The 23,676-nt window shown below is 38.3% G+C and overlaps 1 protein-coding gene across 1 annotated transcript; it reads left to right on the forward strand.

Moving 5' to 3' along the window:
* Positions 1–2,225: 2,225 nt before the first annotated feature.
* zbtb44 (zinc finger and BTB domain containing 44) lies at positions 2,226–22,303 on the forward strand. Its single transcript, XM_066708638.1, has 6 exons — positions 2,226–2,578; positions 10,002–11,066; positions 11,309–11,393; positions 12,174–12,325; positions 14,248–14,548; positions 17,512–22,303. The coding sequence occupies exons 2-6, from the start codon at positions 10,049–10,051 to the stop codon at positions 17,801–17,803; spliced, it is 1,848 nt and encodes a 615-aa protein (XP_066564735.1). The 5' UTR covers positions 2,226–2,578; positions 10,002–10,048; the 3' UTR covers positions 17,804–22,303.
* Positions 22,304–23,676: the final 1,373 nt, after the last annotated feature.

The raw sequence follows: 23,676 nt of genomic DNA on the forward strand, positions 1-23,676 counted from the left end.
AGTGGAGCCAGAAAAAAATGGCATACATGGGGATACATGAAGCCATACAATTAACAGATGTGCAGAACATAGAACAGAAACACGTTTAGATGCATCCTCTGTGCATTATAATAAAGTTATGCCATAAAGAGGTTTGACAGCTTCTTCTCCTCTGTTATTTTAGAAGAAGCGTGTGTATCATACACTCCATCAGTTTTATTTTGCAGCTAAATAATCTGGGACTTTTCCTACAATAACAAGACACAGCCACACCTATTTTTTTAGTAAGAGACCTAAACCAAGGACTTTGACCCCGATGGCAGAAATGTGAGTTGGGAGGGAAGTACATTTTACCTGATAACTGGAAACTCTGCTTGCACTGTTGATAAAATACAGTTAGGCCCATAAATATTTGGACAGTGACACAACTGTCATCATTTTGGCTAAGTATGCTAACACAATGGATTTGAAAGTAAAGGACTTTCATCTTTAATTTGAGGGTAGTTACATCCAAATTGGGTGAACGGTGTAGGAATTACACCCATTTGTATATGTGGACCCCCCAATTTTAGGGGCTCAAAAGTAATTGGACAAACTAACATAATCATTAATTAAATTGTGAGTTTAAATACTTGGTTGCAAATCCTCTTCAGTCAATGACTGCCTGAAGTCTGGAACCCATAGACATCACCAGATGCTGGGTTTCTTCCCTGGTGATGCTCTGCCAGGCCTGCACTGCAGCTGTCTTTAGTTCCTGCTTGTTCTTGGGGCACTTGCTTCAAATTGTGTGTAATTCCTACACTGTTCACCCAATTTGGATGTACATACCCTGAAATTAAAGATGAAAGTCTACACTTAAAGCGCATCTTGATTGTTTCCTTTCAAATCTATTGTGGTGGCATACAGAGACAAAATGATGACAACTGTGTCACTGTCCAAAATTTATGGACCTAACCGTATGCCCTAGCACTGGTACACAGTACACACTTGGGTAGGTCATATCCTTTTTTTAGTGCGATCCATGATTTTTCTACTGGACTCCAATCCCAACCAGGTCAAACCCCCAGACCTAGATGGGAGCATTGCGTGACTAATTAATTGAATATTTGGTTTTATTATCATTCTTTTTAACTGTTTAATAGTGGAAGGAATCCTGGTTACAGCTGAGGTTTAAGTGATGAATCCAGCACTTCATGGATGGTCTCCAGCTTCGTTTAGTGATCGAAAGCATAATCTCATGGATGATTCCAAATTCCTGTCACTATCAACAATAACAAAGCAAATGAGGAACTTCAGCTGTGTCTGGAAATTTACAACTAATTGCAATGGTTACATGAGACCTTAGACATGAAAATTCTTCTCAGTTTTCCTTTGCCACATCCAAAACTTCTATTTTTTTGGCCAGCGCACAATTCCTAGACTTAAATTGTATTTTTTATTTTATTTTACACTGATAACCATGAATATCAGTAAGCTATTTACATTAAGAAATCAAACAACTGAAAAACAACATTTAGGAGTACAAAACATTGATGTACTTAAAGTGTCTTGTTAAAGATATTTTGTAAAGATGGACTGGACTGCATTTATGATTATGATTATGTGAGTAGCTATTATTTTATTGTTCGCTTACAAACATAGACAGCTGTAAATGAGTGATATCATGTAAGAATCAGATTACATGATATCACTCAGATATCAATCCGTTTTTTTATCCCAGTTTCCATATATATACCATAGGACTTTTTTCCTTATTTCTAAAAACAAACAATAAAACAACAATAACTTCCTTAGCTGTGAAACAATGCACAATGTAGTTATTTGTGAATATGAATGTAACATTCTCCCTTACAACCCTATTCTCCTTCTAGACACCCCTGTGTTGGGGTATATATGATACATTTTATTCAGTAAATGATTAATCAGTGGTTTATTAGTTGAACAATGCGTCTGCCTCTGGAGTGCTGCAAAGATTCTTGTTGGACTGTAAACTTTTGACTGACACTCAATATTTATGTAAATGCAATAAATGTGTAGGCTATAAAGGAGTCTCAGTGTAGTGGTAATGGAGGGGCTATGAGAAGAAAGGAACACGTTTAATTACAGGCATTGCGTTTTAATCAATAATCTACTTAAATAATGTAGCATGACACATATCCATGTGGCGAAGTGTGACACTGAAACCGGATCAAAAAGCATAACAAACGCATTGCCACAGCTGTAGTGTTGACACTGGCTATGAGCGCGCAGTGCATTGTGGGACGAAAATAAAGTGCAAAAAAAAATATCCGCAGAGGGGACAAAGAAGCGAGAAGGAGCGGAAAGGGCGACTGTAAACTTTGAAACATTCAGTATTGTTGACAAACATCACACCGGGCACAGGGAGCCGTTGGCCAGCGCGGCATCGGTACCTCGAAGGATGCGGTAAACACAAAAAATCCGCGGAGAAATGGGTCTTTAATCGGCGAAGGAAAGCAATCCGTATCCCGTGCGCTACCAGCCCGACTGTGGTGTGTTTACCCCGGCCAGACTCGACTGCGCAAATCCGAGGCTTCCCACGGAGCGGCAGGCCGGATTACTCCTTTCTGTGTGGCGCCAGGTATTTACTCTTCATCAGCCTCCTCCTTGTGTTCAGAGGAGACTGCTTTGACCAAAGCAATGTGCCCATTAAGAAGTGACGCGATTTGTTTTGCGCAGCGTGGGAAATCATTTAGCAAACTTCCAGTTGTAGCCCTTATATAGTTCGTGTGCATGTTTGATGTGCTGGGTTTGTTGTCCAATCTTACGATTTTAAGCGATGCAGATAGTCTACAGTATGATTGATAACATTGTTGATCGCATTTCTTTGCACTCGCCTGTAGCCAAGCGGCAAGATCAAACAGCCGTGATAGCGGCCGCATGTTACAGTGTATTGTAAACAAGGCGATGTCGTGTTGAATCCCCGCCCCCTCATTTTCCCTCAAAAACAGGAGCTTCACATCTAAACAAACATTGGATGCAGACTACAAAATCACAGACGTGTTGTACACGCAGCACATTCTTCGTTGTGTATGCATATGGATATCTATGTGTATTTTGTAAACTTTAATATTTGTATGAAATGGCCAGTAGCGCATGTTGATCTACGCAGGTTTTGCCTTCTTGTAGGTCTTTGGTTGTTTCTGTGTCCTGTAATTCGTGGGTGTGTGTTACTGGTAATGTGCCCCAACGATCCTTTTGCCAAGTGGATTGTGGCGGATGGCCTGTCGTCAGTTCGTTTACATTTCCACTGACATTTCCTAGCCTGCATGTTTGGTTACGCTATATATATATATCCCATTAAAATTAAGTATTAATGCTTAATGCAAGCAAATGCCTGAAAGACAATATTAAAAAATGCATGAGATATTAATTTACTATTGTTTACTAACTGCATAGCTTCCTTGGTCTTTAGAATTTGTCTGAAGCTTCTGCAGGCGTGTATTCGAGGTAACTAAGTTATTGTTGTTGTTATTAAATGTAAATTATACTTTTGTCAGCTGACATTAAATTAACTTAACATTGCATACTGTAGAGTGGGGCATCAAATAACGACCTTGCATAATGTTTGCTATAGTAACCAACTCAAAAGAGAGATTCTTGCAATCTGTGCTGGTGTTCTGTGTAAACTGGGTGCTGTGATGGTGATAACAGTGTATAGGCTATAAAGTAGAGAGTTGAATTGTAGAGTCTAGAAGATGAGTTGCAGGAGGTGTTTAGAAATGGTGCAATGTTCATGATGTTTTGCAGCTTTGGAACCGGTACGCAAGGGGGCAGAATGATTGGCTGTAGGAGGCTGAAGAGTGAGATACCAGAGCAGAGGACAAGGGGGTACATGGGAGGCAAGGGACGGAAGAGCTGACAGGGGGATACAGTAATCAGTAGTTCACTAAAACAGCAATAGTCAATTTAAAGGGATAATACAAATTGTTTAGGTAGTGATATAAAATGTTATATATACATGCATATATTGTTGTTGATCATTGACATGGATGCATGCTGTAAACTGGTGAAAAAATGGGCATTTGCTATTAGCAAAACGAATTGCACAGGAATTGAAAGAGTGGATATTTCTACCACTGTCAGTGTTAACTTTCCCACAGTGCTGTCTCTTTTTTAATTTTATTTTTTGAAACTACTTTAGCAGCACTAGCCCCAGACTGAGATGGGCATTTTTCTCTGCCACATTCTCCAAGTCCTATCACTCCTGATTCAGTCCTGATTCTCGTTTCTTAGAAAGCAAGACATATTGCAACTTACACTATAGTATAAAATGTTTATGCCAGTCAGATATAGTTTACAGTTCCACAACATTGAACTCAAACAAAATGCCACAATATACTCTTACAGTATGATATATATATATGTGACAGAAGATCAAAGATGGAGAAAGGAAGTTCATGAATGGATCACCCCATAAAATGGGAAGATGAAATCACAAACTTTGCAAGCGAGACATGGAAAAAATAAGCTGTAGATAAAAGCAAGTGGGAACATCTTGGAGAGGCCTTGGATATTGGGCTGATGGTGGTGATATATAAAGAAAATTAAATTTTGTAGCCGCACTCTCACTTATTCGATATTTAGACCAGACTTTTGTATTATAAAAGTTTCATTTTATTGAATCACTGAATATTGAATAAATGTATATATAAAGAAAAATAAATTTTGTAGCCTACCTGATGAAGACATAGTAGTGTCAAAACGCGTTGTGATGTGATTCAATAATTAGTGCATGGATGCTTTCAAATTACATATATATATATATGTAAGCCTAAGCCTGTCTAATTGCTGGAGGATGGATGGAAACTTCTGTGTTTTACTCGGAATGAGATCTGGGTGTCCCAGAGTGTCCAGGGATGTATCATTCATCTGGAATCAAACAGACCTGTCTATGAGATTACAGAAAACTGCAGCTTGTTTGTGTATGTAATAGGTTACTTGTGAAGACAGCCAGCTGCTAGACTGAGCAGACTGTCAGCAGGGAAGAATATTTTTATCGAGAAGGAACTTGTTCTTTGTCTGTGATCAGTTAAGTACCTGGCTTTCAGAGATATTTAACTTTCATAGATTTATAACTACATAGTCAATTCACCGATCACTTTTCCATTTTGAGGTTCTGGTGTACATTGCAATATAATATAATACAGATAAATGCAGATAGTGGATTATGCAAATAATACACAAAGTAGACCCCCTGCTTTTGTTTACATAATTAAATAGACGTGAATGTGATTGCTTTGCCAGATAGAGGCAAGCATGTCAGTCTTCCTATGTTACATTTCAGCAAGGGCAGAAGTCCATTATATTAAGTCTCAAGCATGTGCCCTGGCTGTTAAAACAACATTACGTATCATTTGTGTAAACTACACTGTAGCAGTGCTTTAAGACAAATCAGGACATGACATAGACCCCGTTCACACTTATTTGGCCGGCCCTGGGCGCCTCAAATTTAGTCCGGCTTTTTTCAGACACCTCGTTCACATTTGCGGGTTTAGGAGCCTCAATGCGTCACATATGCGGGCGAAAAGCGGCCTAAACGAAATGCATGCCGGGAATAAACAAATCTGCTCAAACAAACCAGTGACGCAGGACATTAGGTCTCCTTACAGGTGTATGCGCTGTATTTATAATCACAACTTATTAACATCGATTGGCTATTGTTCGGTTCTATATTTTATTTGAAAGTAATATTAACCCTTTGCAGCCGAAGCTTTCTAAAATAATTAAAAATGTGCTGGTTCAATGGGGAATCTAATTCATATATTTCCCTTTTCAAATGTCTATCTTCGGTTGTGCAAGTCTAAAAGTGGTTATACAATTCACCCGAAAGCAAAACACCTTTTAGGACATCTGCATTAAATCACAATAAATCGTGTATGCATTAGTATGCAATCGTTTGCATCGAAAGCAGCCTCTGTGACGCGTCTATAGTTTCATCCTCAGACAGCAGCGCTGCTCTTTGCGGTTTCTGTTGTAACTGTATCTTCATCCACATTGTAAACCGCGCTTTCATTTCTGCATCGGCCCAGTTGTCTCCTCTAACGCCGGCATTTGAGAATGTACTGCTAGGCTCAATATAATCGCATTTCGGATTGCATAATACATAACTGGTCTCGTATTAAAATGCACTGATTTGAATAAAGTTATGGTCCCTATTCACAATTTCACAATGCAATTTCCACGTATAAAATGCATACTGTTACATTCCAGACTTCCATCATACTTAGAACAAGAGCAAACAATAGCAAATTTACCAGCTACACACTTTTATTTTAATCGACCGAGTAGTTTGAACTGTTTACATTATAACTCATTATTAGCCTAGACTTTTATAATATATATATTTAAGATGTGAACTAGCGAAATGTAGCAGCGCTGATGCTGTGTCGCTGCCCGTGTTTACTCTGTGTTCATTCCGCGTCTCTGAGACGCGCAGTCTCTGGGGGCGGGGCTCGAGTTGCGTCACACGCTGACGCTTTCCACCGGCCCAGGGCCGGCCTAAATCTCTGACCCCGTTCACATACGAGTTAGAACGGGTCATAGTATCCAATGTAATCTGTATAAATGTAGGTAGACGAGTTTAAGATCCCCGACCCCCCCCATTCTACCTTCTTCCCTTGTTTCGCCTCAATATAGAAATATATAAAAACTCAGAAAAGTTGTGGTTTAGTGAACAATTTTGCCCGCGAGCAAGTCAGATTAAATGAAAACGCTGATGACAGACTACATACCTATACATAGTTGCAGTTGCATACAAGAGTAGAAGAAAATAGGATGTAACAAAAAGAGACAGTTTTGTCTTGCAGTAGCAGGTGAGTCCGAGTTTTGATTTCATCCAAGCCAGTGTCTTTTCTGAGCATGTTCTTAAATCCAACAACAAGTTTCAAGGGTATATCTTTAGGATTGTTTATTTTTTGTATTACTGCTTTAAAATAGTATCAATAATAGTAGTTGAGAAAATAAACAATTGCAATGCATTATTAAGACTACACACACTGTGGGTTTATTATTATTATTTATGGTTATGCTCAGTGTTTTGGTTGGTTTTATAGCAGATATTTTAAACAGTGTGCATTACAGCCATCATTTGTCTCGGCTGTCAAGGTCCATTTTAAAGCTGCAGAATCAGGGAGTTATGATGTCAATCAATGGTTTTATGGTTGAATTGGCAGAATCCTTCGGTTTGTGTTTGTAAGGGAGGATGTCATTTTAACAGAAATGTGTTCTGGCCCAGTTTCCCTATCATGACATGGTGGTTGCTGTATAAATATTATTTTTAGCATTTGATATAATTTTGTGTGATTAATTTCCAGTCAAAAAATCCTGTGGTCTCTCTGTTGCTTCAGATTTATTTTTTTTCTTCTTCATTTTCAATGCCCAGTGTTTTGCAGAGGAAAGCTGCTGTGTGTAACTCTTTACATTATTCGAATCTGTCTGCCTTGTTCTGTTACAGACAGCTGTAATCCCTGCAGTGTATTTTATCAAATCAGTTGTGAAGCATGCATAGCCTGTTAAATTACAGGTATTAAAACACAAACGAAAAACACTAAAATTAATTTGTGATGCTGTGCATACTGAGTAAAAATATTGAAAAGTATTTTCAGCATTTCACCACATACTACAAAGTATTTAAAATGGATTCTGTTTTATCACAATACATTTTTTACGGATTCAAAATAATGTACTTTTTAAGAAAATTGTTACTTGTATAAGTTTGTTCTCTGTTGTAGTGAACTTTAGTAATTCCCCCCAGTAGTGTATTTGAAACTATATCTTTCATGAGTGTTTTTTTTTTTTTCCTCTCTCGTCCTAAACCTCCCTAAAGAGAGCCTCTTCAGAAAAGCATTTGTATGATGGAAAATATCATGCCTCAGAGAAGACATATGTCTAATGGAGCAGATGCACTGCATCCTGTAGTGGACTCTGTATGACTTTGGATCCAAAACGATGCATCTGCTTTGATTATTCTTATGTAACTTGGCATCTTATCTTTAGCTCTCTTTTCTCAGTTCTTTTTGAGGTATTTGCTACATTAAAAATACCCCCCTTTTATATAATGATGCAGTTTAGCAGAACCTTTATCTCTTTCCTTCTCCTTCTGAAAGCTAATCTCAGAAAAATCTCACAAGCCATTCAGCAATGATCACTAGAAGCACTATTTAAGTTTATATAAAAAAAAAGGTTTTGTTTTGTTCCCCCCAATTTAGTTCCCAGTAAACCTCTCCTTACTGGTTATCTAGTTCCCAGAAAGCTTTGATAGAGGCTTGGAGCTGTAGACTTGTATTTGTTGCTTTGTTTCCTAACCATGGTTTCAAAAGCTGCTTCCTTTTTGAATAATTTAAATTTGAAATGAAAGAACTCAGTCAGGGTTCTATGTCACGACCAGAACCAGAGGAATCCAAAGTAGGTCTGTTTTCTGTTATGTGCACTTGAACGACATACATGGATCATAATGTATTGTAAAGCAGGTTTACACAGTAGCTTTCAAACCCTTTGCTGGGGTTGGCATTCAATGCCTTTTTGCGAAACTGACCACAGACTGAAAGGGTTTGATTTATGTTATTGAGGGAGGTTTGGTCCAGTGCTAGTAAGAGAAATTTAGTAAGAGTATTAAAAAAACAACAAAAAAAACACCCCTCAATATTAATTTACTTCAATGCAGAATGTTGAGTGGGATCAAAAGCTGACATTGTGCAAGGAAGAGAGGCATGCGATCTTCAGTTTCTGTTTCATTAGTTGGGCTATGTATTTATTATTTGTTCAGTTTGTATTTCGTAACATTGCGTGAATGTATGCATAATGTCTCGTTTGCGAAACAACATTTAGCCTGCAAAAGACAGTGACATTTAATCCTGTCTAGGTCCTCTTATTAATCCACTCACAGCTGGATTCTTACATCAACAGTCTATTAAATATAATTATAATCTGTTATCTGACATATAAAATGTGGTCTCCAGGAATGGGTCTTTTGCGGTGGAAATGTGGAACGAAGCCTGACTTATGTCTTAGCTTTTTGTTTATCACTTTGTGAATACATTATTATTTTTTTATATAAAAAACTATGACTTAGTGCATGCATGCATGTTTTTTTTTTCTTTTTTTTCTTTTTATAAGATTATTATTATTAGTATTTTAAAATATTAAAACATGATCTGGTATAATTTAATCAAAGCTGTCTTAGCAAGTGCTGCACTGTCTGTAGTTTCTGCTCTAGCACTGGATCCAGCCAAAGGATAACAGACATGACATCAATTTAAACTGAAAAGGCTTCCAAATATCAGGCAAACAGAAATTTTCTTGTATTACAAACCTTTTTGTAGATGATAATTTTAGCGGTGAGTTAAGAAACACAGGGGGCATGTGCTTTAATTCACACTCCTGTTATTGTTGTTCCTTGCCAGTCATCACAGTAACAGTATTTTTGTATCAGTACAAAGCAGTTTTCAAGTGTTAGATTTGCACTACCATTTTTTTAAAATCATCTATAATTTAATACAGAAACTGAATAGCTACATCACCACTGTAGCCACAACTGTCATGCCATTATGCAATGAATAATGCAAGATTTAGAACTTAAACTAAGATGTCATTCTCATTCTCCAATAGGGGTGTACTTATCCCCATTGGATTTTAAGTTTACTTTCCAATATAAAATATATCTTCTCGGAATATAATAATGAACTGTTCCTTTTAATAATAGTGCCAACTTGAATTACTGAAACATTTATATAGGTAATGACTACAGACACATTAACCTCAAGGCAATGCTTTTTTCTTTCTTTTCCTTTTCCTTTATTAATATGATGAATTAGCGTAGCTTATGAATTTAGACATTGTGAAATTTACAGCACAGACATCTTGTTTATTATTGCATTTATTTTTTATTTTTTCCCAGGCTGAATAGTCATCTTAAAATAACCAGTGGTAACAGAAGTAATAATCATTTGTACAAATAAAATAAGATGATATTTACTTTTATGTTTTTATGTTTATTTTTGTAGGCAGGTAAACTAGTTCATCGTCCTACAGGTGGCGGAAGACAGCAGAGATGGGCGTCAAAACCTTTACCCACAGCTCCCCCACCCACAGTCAAGAAATGTTAGAGAAGCTGAACGCTCTACGGAATGAAGGCCATTTCTGTGACATCACCATCCGCGTCCAAGACAAACTCTTCATGGCACACAAGGTGGTCCTCGCCTGCTGTAGCGAATTCTTCCGCTCTAAGCTGGTGGGCAAGCCCGATGAGGAGGACAAGTTCGTATTGGACTTGCACCACGTGACTGTGAGCGGCTTCACCCCTCTCTTGGAATACGCTTACACCTCCACGCTGTCCATTAACACGGAGAACATTATCGACGTCCTGGCTGCTGCCAGCTATATGCAGATGTTTACTGTAGCCAGCACCTGCTCAGAATTCATGAAGTCCAGCATCCTTTGGAATGCCAACAACACAGCACAGGAGAAAGCTCAGGAGGCCACTCCTGAGAGCGCCACTAACTGCACCTTAACCCCCCAGGATGGCAGCTTGTCCCCGGTGTCCTCTGAGTGCAGCGTGATGGAGAGGACCATCCCTGTCTGCCGTGAGTCTCGCAGGAAGCGCAAGAGTTTCATCATGATGTCTCCCGAGAGCCCCCTGAAATGCACCACGCAGGTCACCTCCCCACAGATCCCCAACCCTTCCCCTTCCTTCCCAGAAACCCAAGCCCAGCCAGTGGATTCTTCCCTAGCCTTCCCCTGGACGTTCCCCTTCGGCATCGACAGGAGATTTCAGTCAGAGAAGCCCAAACTCCCAGAGAGCCCCCGCAGCCTGGATCAGCCGGGGCCATCTGACGTGACCCGGAGGCTGGCCGACTACCTAACCTGCGAGAGTTCGAAGGTCACATCGCCATTGGCAGCAGAGGAGGACGTGCGGGTCAAAGTGGAGAGGCTGAGTGATGAGGAGGTTCACGAAGAGGTGTCTCAGCCCGTCAGCGCCTCCCAGAGCTCCCTGAGCGACCAGCAGACTGTCCCAGGGAGCGAGCAGGTCCAGGAGGACCTTCTGATTAGCCCACAGTCTTCCTCCATAGGTGTGTACCGGTCTGATTCTTGTTCCGACATTGTGTCCACTATAACAAGAACAGCCTTCTTCCCTACGATTTAAAGAACGCTTTCTTCATGGGAAAAATACATTACATAAACCTATCTTAGTCTTTCCTTGGCATTTTCCCATGTTTTAGTATGACTATATTGCTGATGGTAAAGTTGATTTAAATAAAAGAAAAAAGAAAAAAACGTTGAAAGTACTGTTGTTTTCCTTCCTTTGGCACAGGTTCAATAGATGAGGGGGTCACAGAAGGGCTGCCGTCCCTTCAGGGCACATCCAATAACAGCGGCCATGCAGAGGATGACGAAAGGTAAATGACTGGTTATTTAAGACACCGTGTCCTCCCCCACACCCAACCCCACACTCATTAATGGCCCATTCAGCTGCTAGACAGTTAAGTCTGATTTGACATTTCAGTTAACAAGGAAAAGCAAATACTGGACTTGACACCAAATGAAACTGCCAGCTCTGCCACCTAGCTGGCTGAATATTTTCCCTATATTGATCCTGGATAGCTCTGCCACTCTAATCTCTGTGAAAAATGTTATGTACAGTATAGCCATAGTCCCTCTTCTCTTCAGACCGATCAGTTATTTTTCAGTATGTATAGTCTCAGCTCCGCTATTATTTTTGGGCCAGTCATTTGTTTTACACAATGTCTAACGAGTAGCAGCTAATGAGTAGCAGGCTGAAGGAACACCCTGTTAGTGGTGAAACATGCTCAGCACGAACACGATGACATGGTCACTGACATTTCACTCACTAATATGACTCGTTACTGCTGTTCGTAGCTGCTCGATTTGGCTCGATCATTCTGTACAAATAAAACAAACCGGGAAATGCCCGTTTCCTACGAATTTCATGATCAGAATGTGTTTTTAATTGCGAAACGCAAGTGTGGAAGGTTATATATCAAGGGAAGGGTTTGCCAATAAAAAAAAATAAAAAAATAAAACAAGGAAATAGATTTTTGAAGGTTGTGCCTTTCATACCAGTTAGCATTACCCTGCTTGTATCGATTAATCGGTTTTGCTTAGAAGCTGTAAACATGCAGTATTTTAATTTCCCCTGCTTCTGTTTGGTTTTACAGGCTAGAAAACGTACAGTATCCCTACCACCTGTATATAAGCCCTTCGACAAGACCCAGCACAAATGGCCCTGATAGACCGTTTCAGTGCCCTACTTGTGGAGTCAGGTTTACTCGCATCCAGAACTTGAAACAGCACATGCTTATCCACTCAGGTACGTATTTCTTTCAGACCTTATAGCCACACAGTCTTATTATTTTTATAAGTGTTCCATATATCCCTTTGGCAGGTTATTCAGCCTGTGCAGTAACGGGTGGATTGACATGTTTTCATTAAATTCTCAGTGTATTTTCCGTACTTACTATTGTATGCCATGCAGTGGCGTTGTACTTAATGAAGCTGATTAATTTAATTGTGCTGCTCCTGGGAAGGTCTGAGTAAAGTACTGGAAATCTTGACTGAACAGGCCTTGGAAACATGTGACTGTGTGGCCCCTCAATAGACCGAATGGTAACTTGCCCAAACTTGTTTGCGCGCACTGTATAATTACGAAAGCATGGTGGAATATTTTTGTAATGGCTAAATGGATCCATCACGTAATGTCTATTTCTGTTTTAGTAATTCTGTAAAATCAAAATCATAACAAAATCTAATATACTGTAGTAAAGTTTAAAGGACAAAATCATGTTGTGCACCATACGTAAGGTCTTCTGCTGGAGAGATGCCATGACTGAAGTGCCTCAACCTGCAAGTAAAAACAAAGGCAGCTGTTTTCTCTCAGGTATTTGCCTTTGGAGATCTGAAATGTGTGTGATTGCTCCTAGCCCTTCCTGCCGCAACAGCTGTGCAGGACAGTGGGACCGAACAGTCAAGTTTAAAAGGAGGGGGTGTCTGGAAAAACTGAAAACAAATTAAGGGAAAATATGATATCAAATAGTCCTGTTGATGAGAAATCGTAACATGATACATTTCCTTTCTATAACAAGGAAAGCCCTAGATGGAAAACTAAAGTGTTTATATGTACTCTTGAACAATTAGAGGTGGTGACAGAGTAGGGTAGTTTTAACACCAAATACATCTATAAGAAAAAATAATTACAATCAAGGATAACCTGGAGAATTTTCAACATCTGTCCTGGCATTAATGAGAGGAGCCACCATGGTGTTCTAGGCTGAGATCCTGATTGATATAGTTCACGAAGACCACCTAGGAGGGCAGGGACACAAGGTTTCTTGTTTTCAGGAACCGCAGTTGTGTATGGAGTGAGCCGCTCTCTGACTCGAGCCCTCTCGCTGCACAGTGGGGGAGAGGTGTGGCCCCCTTGCTCCTTCTGTTGTGTCTGGGTTTTGGTTTCCAGGGTCCCAAGCTGTAGGAAGGCTCCAGATTAATGTGCAATCCCCCGATGAAAACGGTATGAAGGGAAAAGCATGAAGCAGGGCTCCCATTAACTTAACAGTGTCTGGCTGTGGTTGAGTAACTGAAACTATAAAGAGCTTTATCTGTTTTATGTCTTTATTTACTGCCTTAACATCTATCTTCAGTAAGTTGATCAGAGCTTTTGAATATCCTTGACGCATTTTCAGTATGCATTTGCCCATTCAACTTTTCTGGAAACTCGGTATGATATGCCTGGAACTAGAGGTAGACATATTTTTATTTAAAAAAAAAAAAAAAAAATCTGTCTTAATCTTTCTGTCATGGCATGTTTATGAGGCCCATAAATAACCTATTCAGTGCAAGACTTTTTTTTCTATTCTTTTTTTAATCCTCAGGCACCCATCTGTTGGAAATATTTCTAGAGAGCCAACACAATTTCTCTCGTTTGTGCTTCTTATTCTTCAGTTCAGAAATGTATTTTATATGATGTGCTGCTGTGCGGCTGATTAGGTTCCAGTGAAGGTTTGTCAGCAGAAAGTTCACTTCTATTTTGAGAGAGACTGTGGTGGTGTGGCGTTGATAAAGGTAAATTTAGTTGAAGGAGAAGGAGACTCCATGAAATACTTTGAAAGTTAAAACTCCCCTGAATAGAACAGTTTCTAAAAGGATATACAAACGTAAAAAAAAGCATGCTAAAGTAAACATTTATTTCTACTTAAGTCTAATAATGTCTTATTTCCTCTCATCTTCTTTCAACAGGCATTAAACCCTTCCAGTGTGATCGCTGTGGGAAAAAGTTCACAAGGGCCTACTCGCTAAAGATGCATCGGCTGAAGCACGAAGGTAAACGCTGTTTCCGGTGCCAGATATGTAGCGCCACTTTCACTTCCTTCGGTGAATATAAGCACCACATGAGGGTGTCCCGGCACATAATCCGCAAGCCGCGGATTTACGAGTGCAAAACGTGCGGCGCCATGTTTACCAACTCTGGAAATTTAATCGTACACCTGAGGAGTCTGAACCATGAGGCGTCAGAGCTAGCAAACTACTTCCAGAGCAGGTGAGGCGTTCGGCTGATATCCCCAACCCCAAACCCACCCCATCCCACCCTCCCACTCTCCAATTTCACATGTGTATCTCATAAGAAACACTCTGTGCCAACTTTCTGCAGAAAATAAAATGTTATCACCAGCCTTTACATTTTTACACACATCATATTACAAAAAGGCTTGCTCTGTGAAAACCATGGCAAATATTGTATGTTTAACGTAGCATACGTGGGTTGTCCTGTTCTGTACTTTCAGAGCACAGAGAATAGAGTTTATCAGCACTTGCACAGCAAGACTAGGTCCCAGACTTGGTTTTGACATGTCCCTACATCTGCTTGTTAAAAAAAGTTGTTCTGCTGTGTGATGATTACATATATCTTAGTAATTTCTTCCTGTATTATATTGTATAATAAATATGTTTTAAACATTCATGTTTGTATGGTTTTCACTCTGATGCTTTGTGGAACGATATCCACATGAAAAGTTCACAATCCAGACCAATCAGAACATTGTGGAGGTGCAGAATAGCTCTCCTTGTATTTTCACATACCTTTTAGAACCTGCACCCATCTGTTCTGTACAATATAAGATTGAGTCTATGTATAAAGCCATAAAGTACGTAAAGTAAGAGATCAAATAGTATCACTGCCTGATGTTCTCTTTGCTGACAGTTTTTCATTTACTAACTATGACAGAGCCCATCTACTCCTTCCTTCTGTTACTGCAGTTTAAACCAAAGACTGAAGACTTGCAGCATTTGGGATTTTGTATTATGATTAAGTTATTAGGCAGCTCTCATTACTGGTGGTGTTAAGCTTGTAAGCTCTGAAACAGATCTTTTATAATTTACTGTTTTTCATCTGTGGTACTATGGAATATTTTAAAGTCAGGGCAGTATCTGATAGAACTTGGGTAGTGCACTTAAATCAGTGTACTTGGGGTTCACAAAATGTTATCCGTTCCAACCCTGTTCTGAACCCCGCTTCTGATGAAACGGCCGTTGTCATCCAAAACAACAGTTTAACAGCTGAAACCCCTGCTGATCGATGATGCAATGCGTTGGTTGGTCATTAGTGTTGTAACACAAATCAAATGCTTGGCTGTATGATCATCATGTAGAAGGTTTTGATTATTCAGCTGCTAGGATAACATGAAACAGCTCTCCATAGCAAGGTTATGGCATTGCAGAGCTACAAAGCAGGTGTTGGTTTTTCTGCACATTATGAAGTGTGCAGAGACGCACAGAAACAAATACCACAGAGTTATCTCAAGCACATATCATTCTTTTGGCAGTCTGTGTTTGTGTTGTTTAGCTCCAATGTTACATGTTGAAACGTAGCCTAGTTACGAAGGCCAGTATTTAAAATGGATTTAATACCTGGTGTAATGGTTGCAGTACTTAATTATGCAACAGAGTGTTTACTAGTTACTTGGTGCCTAATGGCGACTGCTTAATGAGCAAGTTGTGCCAGATGCTTACTTGCTGGATTTATAAAATACAAGTTGCCGATTCTTAACTACCACTTCGATCTGCTTCGCTGTATTATTTTGTTAAAACACAAACTATTTTTTAATGTTTTCCCTGCTATACATCTCTGTCAACAGTAGTTTACTTGCCTGGCCATTGTTATCAGTCATTTACAGTTCGATACAAAATATAAACATTACCAGGCAGATTGCACGCAAAGATACTGAATCACATCTAACTATTTTTCACTTTACTGGGGCTTTTATAATGTTATTTGTAAGCAATAATAGCAGAGAAACCTTAAACTGGCAAATACTTTGACATATTAATTAAGCATTAGATGAATGGTACTCCTAAGGTGTTGTGCATCTCAGTGTGTTATCCAATGCATTTGTGCTTCAGGAATATGTCCCCTACATTTACATATATATTGCTGGATCTTCAGTCTCAGGGCTGCCTTTCTAATATTTTTGCTGATGCACTTTAAGGTCCATCAAATGACTATGCAGGGCTGGTATTAAGCCATATACAGTTGCTTATGCAGCTGAAAGTTAACATGTAGTGCTGTAAGAAACCCAGAGTGAATTAACTTCTTCATTCTCTGATAATGTCTGTTGCATGTTACTAAATGTGCTTAAATCAGCAGTGTCTAGAAAAATACACTTAAATTGTCTATCATTTCCAAACAAGTCTGAATGTTATATTTATATGCATAATATTATAATTTTCACTTTCATTTTCAATGAGAGACCATGCCTGCTTTAAGTAACTTCCTTCTAATGTTTTGGACCCAGAAAAGATCCATAAAGTAATTAAATTGTTGACATGATTTTCTATTTATTGATGCTTCTTTCTTCCTTTTTTCTTTATTTATTAATGTTCCTTCTTTGAATGTCTTAGAACCTCTGTAAGTGTAAGGCTTTAAAAGCATATGATGTAATGAACTCCCTTAGTTAAATGTTTTTCTTTAGTTTCCCTCATAGATGGAGACTTGAGTTAAATGGACCACTTAAATGGAAGCTTCATAAGTACAAGACACAAAGAAATATGTTATGATGAAGATTTATGCTAATTTTGTTTTACTTATTATTTTTAAACTGGCATCTTTACACAATGTAAATGAAAAAAATAATTTATCTATCACATTTGATCATTTTATAAATCAGTATTTTATAATTAGGAAAACACTGCATTTAAAAAAAATAATCAAATGAGCTCTAAGATAAAAGCAGAATCAAAGCTGCCACTAAGTTCTAACTGATCCAATTAATTTATTTAAAAGCTTTATTTGTCGACCCAGTTTCCTCTATTCTAAAATAATGTCTTTTCAAACTGCAGGGCAGGATAATAAAAAAAAAAAATGACTGCTGTCATATTGAGCTCTTCAAATGTGAATGACTTGTGTTCATCTACCCAAAGTTAGAAGGAGTTGAGTTTGTTTGTATATGTGCGTGTGTGTATTTTGACCAGTTCTGTTCTTGTCTCCTCTGGGTTTTGCCTTCTCAGTGATTTCCTCGTGCCCGACTACCTGAATCAGGTACAAGAAGAGGCTTTAGGACAGTACGAGTTACCAGACCACAGTTTCGAAGGCAGCTCCTCTGTCCAGATGCCAGTCATTTCCCAGGTGTCATCCACACAGAACTGTGAAAGCACCTTCCCCCTGCCCCCCCTGGGAGCCCTGACTGACAAGGAGGAGGAGGTGGTTTTAGAAGAGCCAAAGACCAATGCCAGCAGTTCTCCCGAGGACCCCGAAGAGGACCCCCAGAAGAAAGAGCTGGCTTCCATCACAATCGAATAACCCCTTCCCTGCAATTGGAAAGTGCCTGAATTTTTTCTTTGTCTGGTCCTGACAGCATCATGAAGCGGAGAAAGAAAAAAAAAAAAAGAAAAAAAGGACAGATAGCAACGAAACAATTAAATCTATTTTTCTTTTCTTTGTGCCTATTTCAGTTTTGAAAAAATATGATCCTGATTTTTTGTTTTTTCTTCATGTAATACAAGTTGTGGTCTCTGTATGCTTTCAAGTGCTGTGGCTATGAGGAAAGTATGTTTTTTTGTTTTATTTCTTTACACTGCTCTTTGCTTGGACTTGGGTCGAATGCTTGACTGGATATTTTGATGTTCGTGAATCTTGTGTGTGTGTATCTGCGCGTGTGTGCTTCTGTTCCCCTAAGAATATGAATGATGTTACTTCTGGGGAAAGAGGAAAAAAAAAAAAGGATTTAAAGCATTTTTGATACATTTAACCTGCAATGGCTTTGTCTTTCAGTGGAAAAGTTTTCATGAAATCGTCAGACCCTGAGTAATGCATTTTCTGATCGATTGTTACCTTGGCCTGTATTGTGTGCTGTTAATCTTTATTCCTGTGAAACCGTTACTTGTTATATTTTGTTCCAGATTTGTAATGCATGTATCACTTAAGCTGGGTGTCTATGCCTTTTAAACAATACAAATTACCCAGGCACAGAGCTGGTTACGATGTTGGTATACAGATCTGCGATTCACAACAAAAGTAGTGCAGCAGTGGTGTTACTGGTGTAGTTTGAATTGGCCAAAGGCATTGCACTGATTTCCGAAGTTGGTCTGTGGATCGGAGCTGGTATGATGTCAGAGTCGAGTGTCTCTAGGAGAGATTGAATCAAACTATCTAGCTGATGTAAAAGAAGAGAGATTTAAAAAGTGTTTATCAGTATTATTATTATTATTACTACTACAACAACAACTACTACTGCTACTACTGATGTCTCTGTTAACATTTCACATTTGGGTTAAATTTGGTAATCCAGAGAATGCTGTGGTGAACCTTCTCAGCCTTGTTCATAGGCCACCCCCAGTGCCTGTGTGTTTTGTTCGGCAGCAGTCCTTGAGCCGCAGTTGTTGACACTGCTGTGTTGGTGAGTCAGTCTCTGTCTGCTGGGATTCCAGCACTGAGTGCAGGCTTGGCTCACAGAGCTGTCTTGATGTGGTTAGCTTTGCGGTGTGTGTGTGTGTGTGTGCGATGCAGTTTGGATGTCAGTTTACATTATCAAATGATATGGAAATAATCCCATAATGTTGGAAGGTTTTTTAAATTATCTTATGCATCTATTTTAAAGCTGCAATTTGTAAAGCAGATGTTATGTTTATCACACTTTTTATTTTTCTCTCTCAAATATGATGAAACACTTGCATTTATTCATATTCATAGCTTTAATGGCCACCAGTTATCATTAGTGACAGGAAACATATTTTTCAAGGTACAATAGATGTTAAATGAGAGATGCGGTTAGCTCCTTTATTATTTTTTATAAAAGTTAAAACTACCAGATATTCAGCCACATAAAAAGTGAAAGAACACTAACAAAACACTAATATCAAATTGGGACCACATTTTAAAAATAGCCTTTGTTCTCACCCCTTATCTTTATGCCAGTCTTTTGAAATTAAATGAAGAGACTACAACGTCCCAAAATGTTATCTGCTACTCTATGACATAGTTCATTAAACAGTCACTCTCCTAGCTATATTTTCGCCAAATAGGGACAATGATCTCTGTATTGTCTAGTTGGAACTTCTGAAATAGACCACTCCTTTAGTCACAGCTTAAGTAAAACAAAATCAGCATAAAAACGTAAATTGGAGTAAACAGATGCCCTTGTTCAAAGGCAGACTAAAACCGAAATAGCTTGTATAAACCATCTACAGTTTAAAGTACTTCTCCATTTTGCTTTTGTCAGCATTGAGAATATTATGCCCCCCTTCCTGAATTTGCTCCCCTGTATAGTAATAATACTCCACAGTGTCCCCCAGAGTAGTGGCTGCCACTGTTAATACTGTGAAACGTGTTCAACATACACTACATGTGTACAAAAACTGAAAATGGTTACTGTACAGTATTGCAAGTGCCAATGAAACCAAATGACATGGTAAAATATGCAAGTGTTTCTCACTTTGTCTTAAAACAAACTTTAAAGTGTGCCATATGTTTCCTTGCTTTTGTAATTATTTATTTTATTAATGTCAATAGCAGTGGCTAAGTTCTCAGTAGGGGATGTTTGGTTCAGAAGTGTTTTGCATCTGCATAATATCCACAATTTCCATCCCCTTCAGAGGCACTGGTACTGGTACACTTCAGTTTAAAGTCACTTTTTTTTTTTTGTCTTCCCAACCAGTTTTATGTTTGCCAGTTGTGTTGACAGGTCCTTACCTAGCCATTTCTGTTCTGTGTTCATACAGGAAGAAGGCTAACTTTGCAAAATTGTATTTCTGTTAGCTTGTGCTTGGAACATTAATGCATATGTGTTTTTGATGGTTGGTTTGTTTTTTCTTCAATTGAGAGCGTGTCTTATGCAAAACAAGCTTCCTTGACATTAGGGAAATCCAGTAGCACTTCTGTAAATATTCTCTGAGAGGCTAATGAACTTAAACAAAACTGGAAATATTCCTCCCAGTATATCTGAGTCTGTGAATTCTGGGCACTTTTAAAACTAGACTTTTAAAAACTTTTTGTAACAAGCTGCCATGTTTTCTGATGGCAGCATATTCTTTACAGGCACAGTTTTTTTACTATGTTCCCTCACTGGCATGAGCTAGGCTCCTAAGCACCCCCTGGGGTTCCACTTCAATATGCACACACAGGACAATACCCAAGTGAACAAGTTTTACCAATTTTTTCCTTAGTGTTCCAAGTTTTAATCTTCACAGGTTCTTAAAAATAGAAAATAAAAATTGGCATGTAGTGAAATTGTTAAATGCACTTTTTAATTCTCAAATTGTCTGGCATTAATGACTGGAAGTGTGATCTGCTACATTATGTAATGTGGGAGGTGTAGAACTTGTTGCAAGTATACACACACACACACACTCACACACACACATATATATATGTATATATGTATGTGTGTGTGTGTGTGTGTTTTAATTTTGATTTTGAAGTTCTGATGGAACCCAAGGTCAGGGGACTTGACTGGAAGAGTTAGCTGCTTTGCTCAGTGCTGGAAACGTAATGGGATTTCAAGGGACAATCTGATTTTTGAAACAGAAGTTTGTTGATTTTAGCGACCCAAATAATATAATTAACAATAATAAATGCTGCTGTAATTGTTTTTTTAGTTTTTAAGACCAGATCTTTTCAGTGCTATTTTAATTTTGCCAAGACCTTTATGTGCAATAAATTTAAATAAATAAATGTTACAAGGTCCACCTACACTTCCTGGGTTACATTACGAAAATAATGTATCTTTGGTATTTCATTGAATTAATTATTACAATGTGACTGTAGGTGAATTATGTGAGTTGAGGAAGACTGGTGGAAATTTGCTGATTCTGTGAAATGGTGTCTGTTCAGATGAAAGTTAGGGTTCTAAGCTCCCATGAATTGTGAATTGAGCGTTACGTTTGTATTTTTTTTTTTTTTGTGAATCTGAGAGCATGTGCTTGCTTTCTCTGATGAACTGATAAATGTTGCCTTTTGAGGTGAGATGGCGCGTACCCTCAGGCCAGACTGTAATATTGATGCGTTTCGCTTTGTCTGGTGAAATCTGATAATAATTTGGCATGATGAGGACATTTTTTCCCTGTTTGTTTGTTTTACAAGATGTTGCTTCTGATACATCTGTGTGCAATGTTTTTAAACAAATTTCTTCTGATATACTATCTGCTTTTTATATATGATATACTATTTCTGGTTCATAGTGTTTATCAAAAGAAGTGTAGCTCTTTGTCACTATATATTTTTGTGATCTTTTGTATTTATATTGCTGTTTAATGAATATGTCATTTTTGGAAATTCTTATAATCAATGTGAATACCAGAAAGCGGTCAAAACGATTCTGAGCCTTATAGTGTTCACTTTGTGACTATGTCTGTAATGTATATATTCTGTATAGTTTCATTAAGCTAAAACCTAGTTTGATTTGATGAACAAAACATTGTATTGTGTGACTTTTGATATTTAATCTGTAGTTTATTTAAATGGTTTTACACATCCAGTGATATTATCTGCACATTTTTAAAGTATTACCGAAAGAGAATGCTTTGGTGGTTTCCAAAAAAATAAATAAAAAAGAAAACCTGAATTTCTTTATACATGATTAAGTGCTGATACTAGATTTTTCTAGAGCATTTTTAAATTGACCAATCTGTGTAGAAAAAAATAAGAAAGATATAAATATATTTTTTTGTTTCACTTTACTAATTATTGGATGCATTTCAAACCTAGCCAACCATTCTGTTTTGAGATTGCGAGTATATTCAGTGGGGATGTTTTGTACAAACAGAAACTTAAAACTGTAAATAAAAAGTATATATACATAAAACACTTTAGCTTCCTGTTTTTGTCTTTCAAGTATGCTTTCTTAATGGTGGAATGGTGGAAATTAAACTGAATAAATCTATTTTAAATTGAATTCACAGACTATGAATAGTCAAAAATCATTGTTATCTAAATATAGTTCAGAACATCATTTTCTTCCAGGTAATTAACATTCCTTTTTATTATTAGTAATGTATAAAGCCATTTACTTTACAGGTAATTTGAAGTCTGCCCAATTATTTAGTCAGGGCAAAGCTTGCCGAAAATGTGTGTTACTTTATTTTTGGATAATCTGAGCACAGGGGAAGGGGGAATTCAAAAACAAGGAAAACTTTAAGAGCACACATTTTAAGCAAGTTCAGCTTCCCTCCAGCTGTTATTTACATTTTGACGAAATGCCCTCTAAGCTCTTTGAATGTGTAATTTAATATATCCTACTAGTTGTGAGAAAATCTGATGTTTTATCACTCTCAAGAAAAATAACAGCAGATAGGTATGTTAACTGGGAGACCAATCAACAAGTCAATTCTCTGCAGCGACTCATTCCTGTTTATCAAGATTTATGTAATTAAGCGTTAATACATGAATTAATACATTTTAAGCCTTAACAATTATGAATGCAGCTGTTACTTTATGCTATTGTTTAGGGTTCACCCCAAATAATCAATTTTTATTTGGCATAGCGCCATTCTGAACAAGTTGCCGTAGAGTGCACTGCACAGTAACCAAGCTTTTGTTATACCAGTTATGCCCAAATGTGATTTTAAATGTTTCACTTACTTTCATTCTTGTGAAGAAGTGTTTGTTGCAGAATTCGCATGATGAGGAAGGATTTTTTATAACCCCCCTCTCATATGTTCAAATGTTATTCAGTTGATTTAATTTTTCTTGGGGATAAGGGATGAGCCAACTGCCTCTGATTTAGCTTTCTCTTTGTGACTGCGGGCCGTGGAATTAAACGGAGCGCATTTCCCTTTCCAAAATGTTTGGATGACTTGTATTCAGCACAGACCTTTTTGATTTTTTGAAACTTATCTGAGAGTCTGTTTGTAATTGTGCTGCGGCCTTGTTAAAACAGCTAAACTACATTTCTTCACCAGATTAAAGGGGTCATCCCGAGGATCCCAACGACAGCCAGCTCTGCACCCGAGTCTCAAGGGTTTCCCCCAAAAGACTGCCCATGCTGATGCAGGGCGGCCTTGCTGCAGACCGTGCGATTTGCACCCATGTGCTACAGTAACTGTCCGTTTATAGGCACAGAGGAAACCCAAACCCCTCCTTGCACCTGCCAGCGGACCTTGCTTTCAACACTGTAATGATCCTTCCCCACAAGGTAAGCCACAGAGAAAATCCCGTGCTCCTAGAACCTCAGTGCTTAT

This window comes from Amia ocellicauda, chromosome 1 (assembly GCF_036373705.1).
Source record: "Amia ocellicauda isolate fAmiCal2 chromosome 1, fAmiCal2.hap1, whole genome shotgun sequence".
In the NCBI taxonomy this organism is placed as follows: domain Eukaryota; kingdom Metazoa; phylum Chordata; class Actinopteri; order Amiiformes; family Amiidae; genus Amia; species Amia ocellicauda.

Coding starts and splice junctions, on each gene's coding strand:
- zbtb44 (XM_066708638.1), top strand. CDS start 10,049: ATGGGCGTCAAAACCTTTACCCACAGCTCCCCCACCCACAGTCAAGAA. Junction 11,067..11,308: donor CCCACAGTCTTCCTCCATAG/GTGTGTACCGGT, acceptor CCTTTGGCACAG/GTTCAATAGATGAGGGGGTC. Junction 11,394..12,173: donor CATGCAGAGGATGACGAAAG/GTAAATGACTGG, acceptor TTGGTTTTACAG/GCTAGAAAACGTACAGTATC.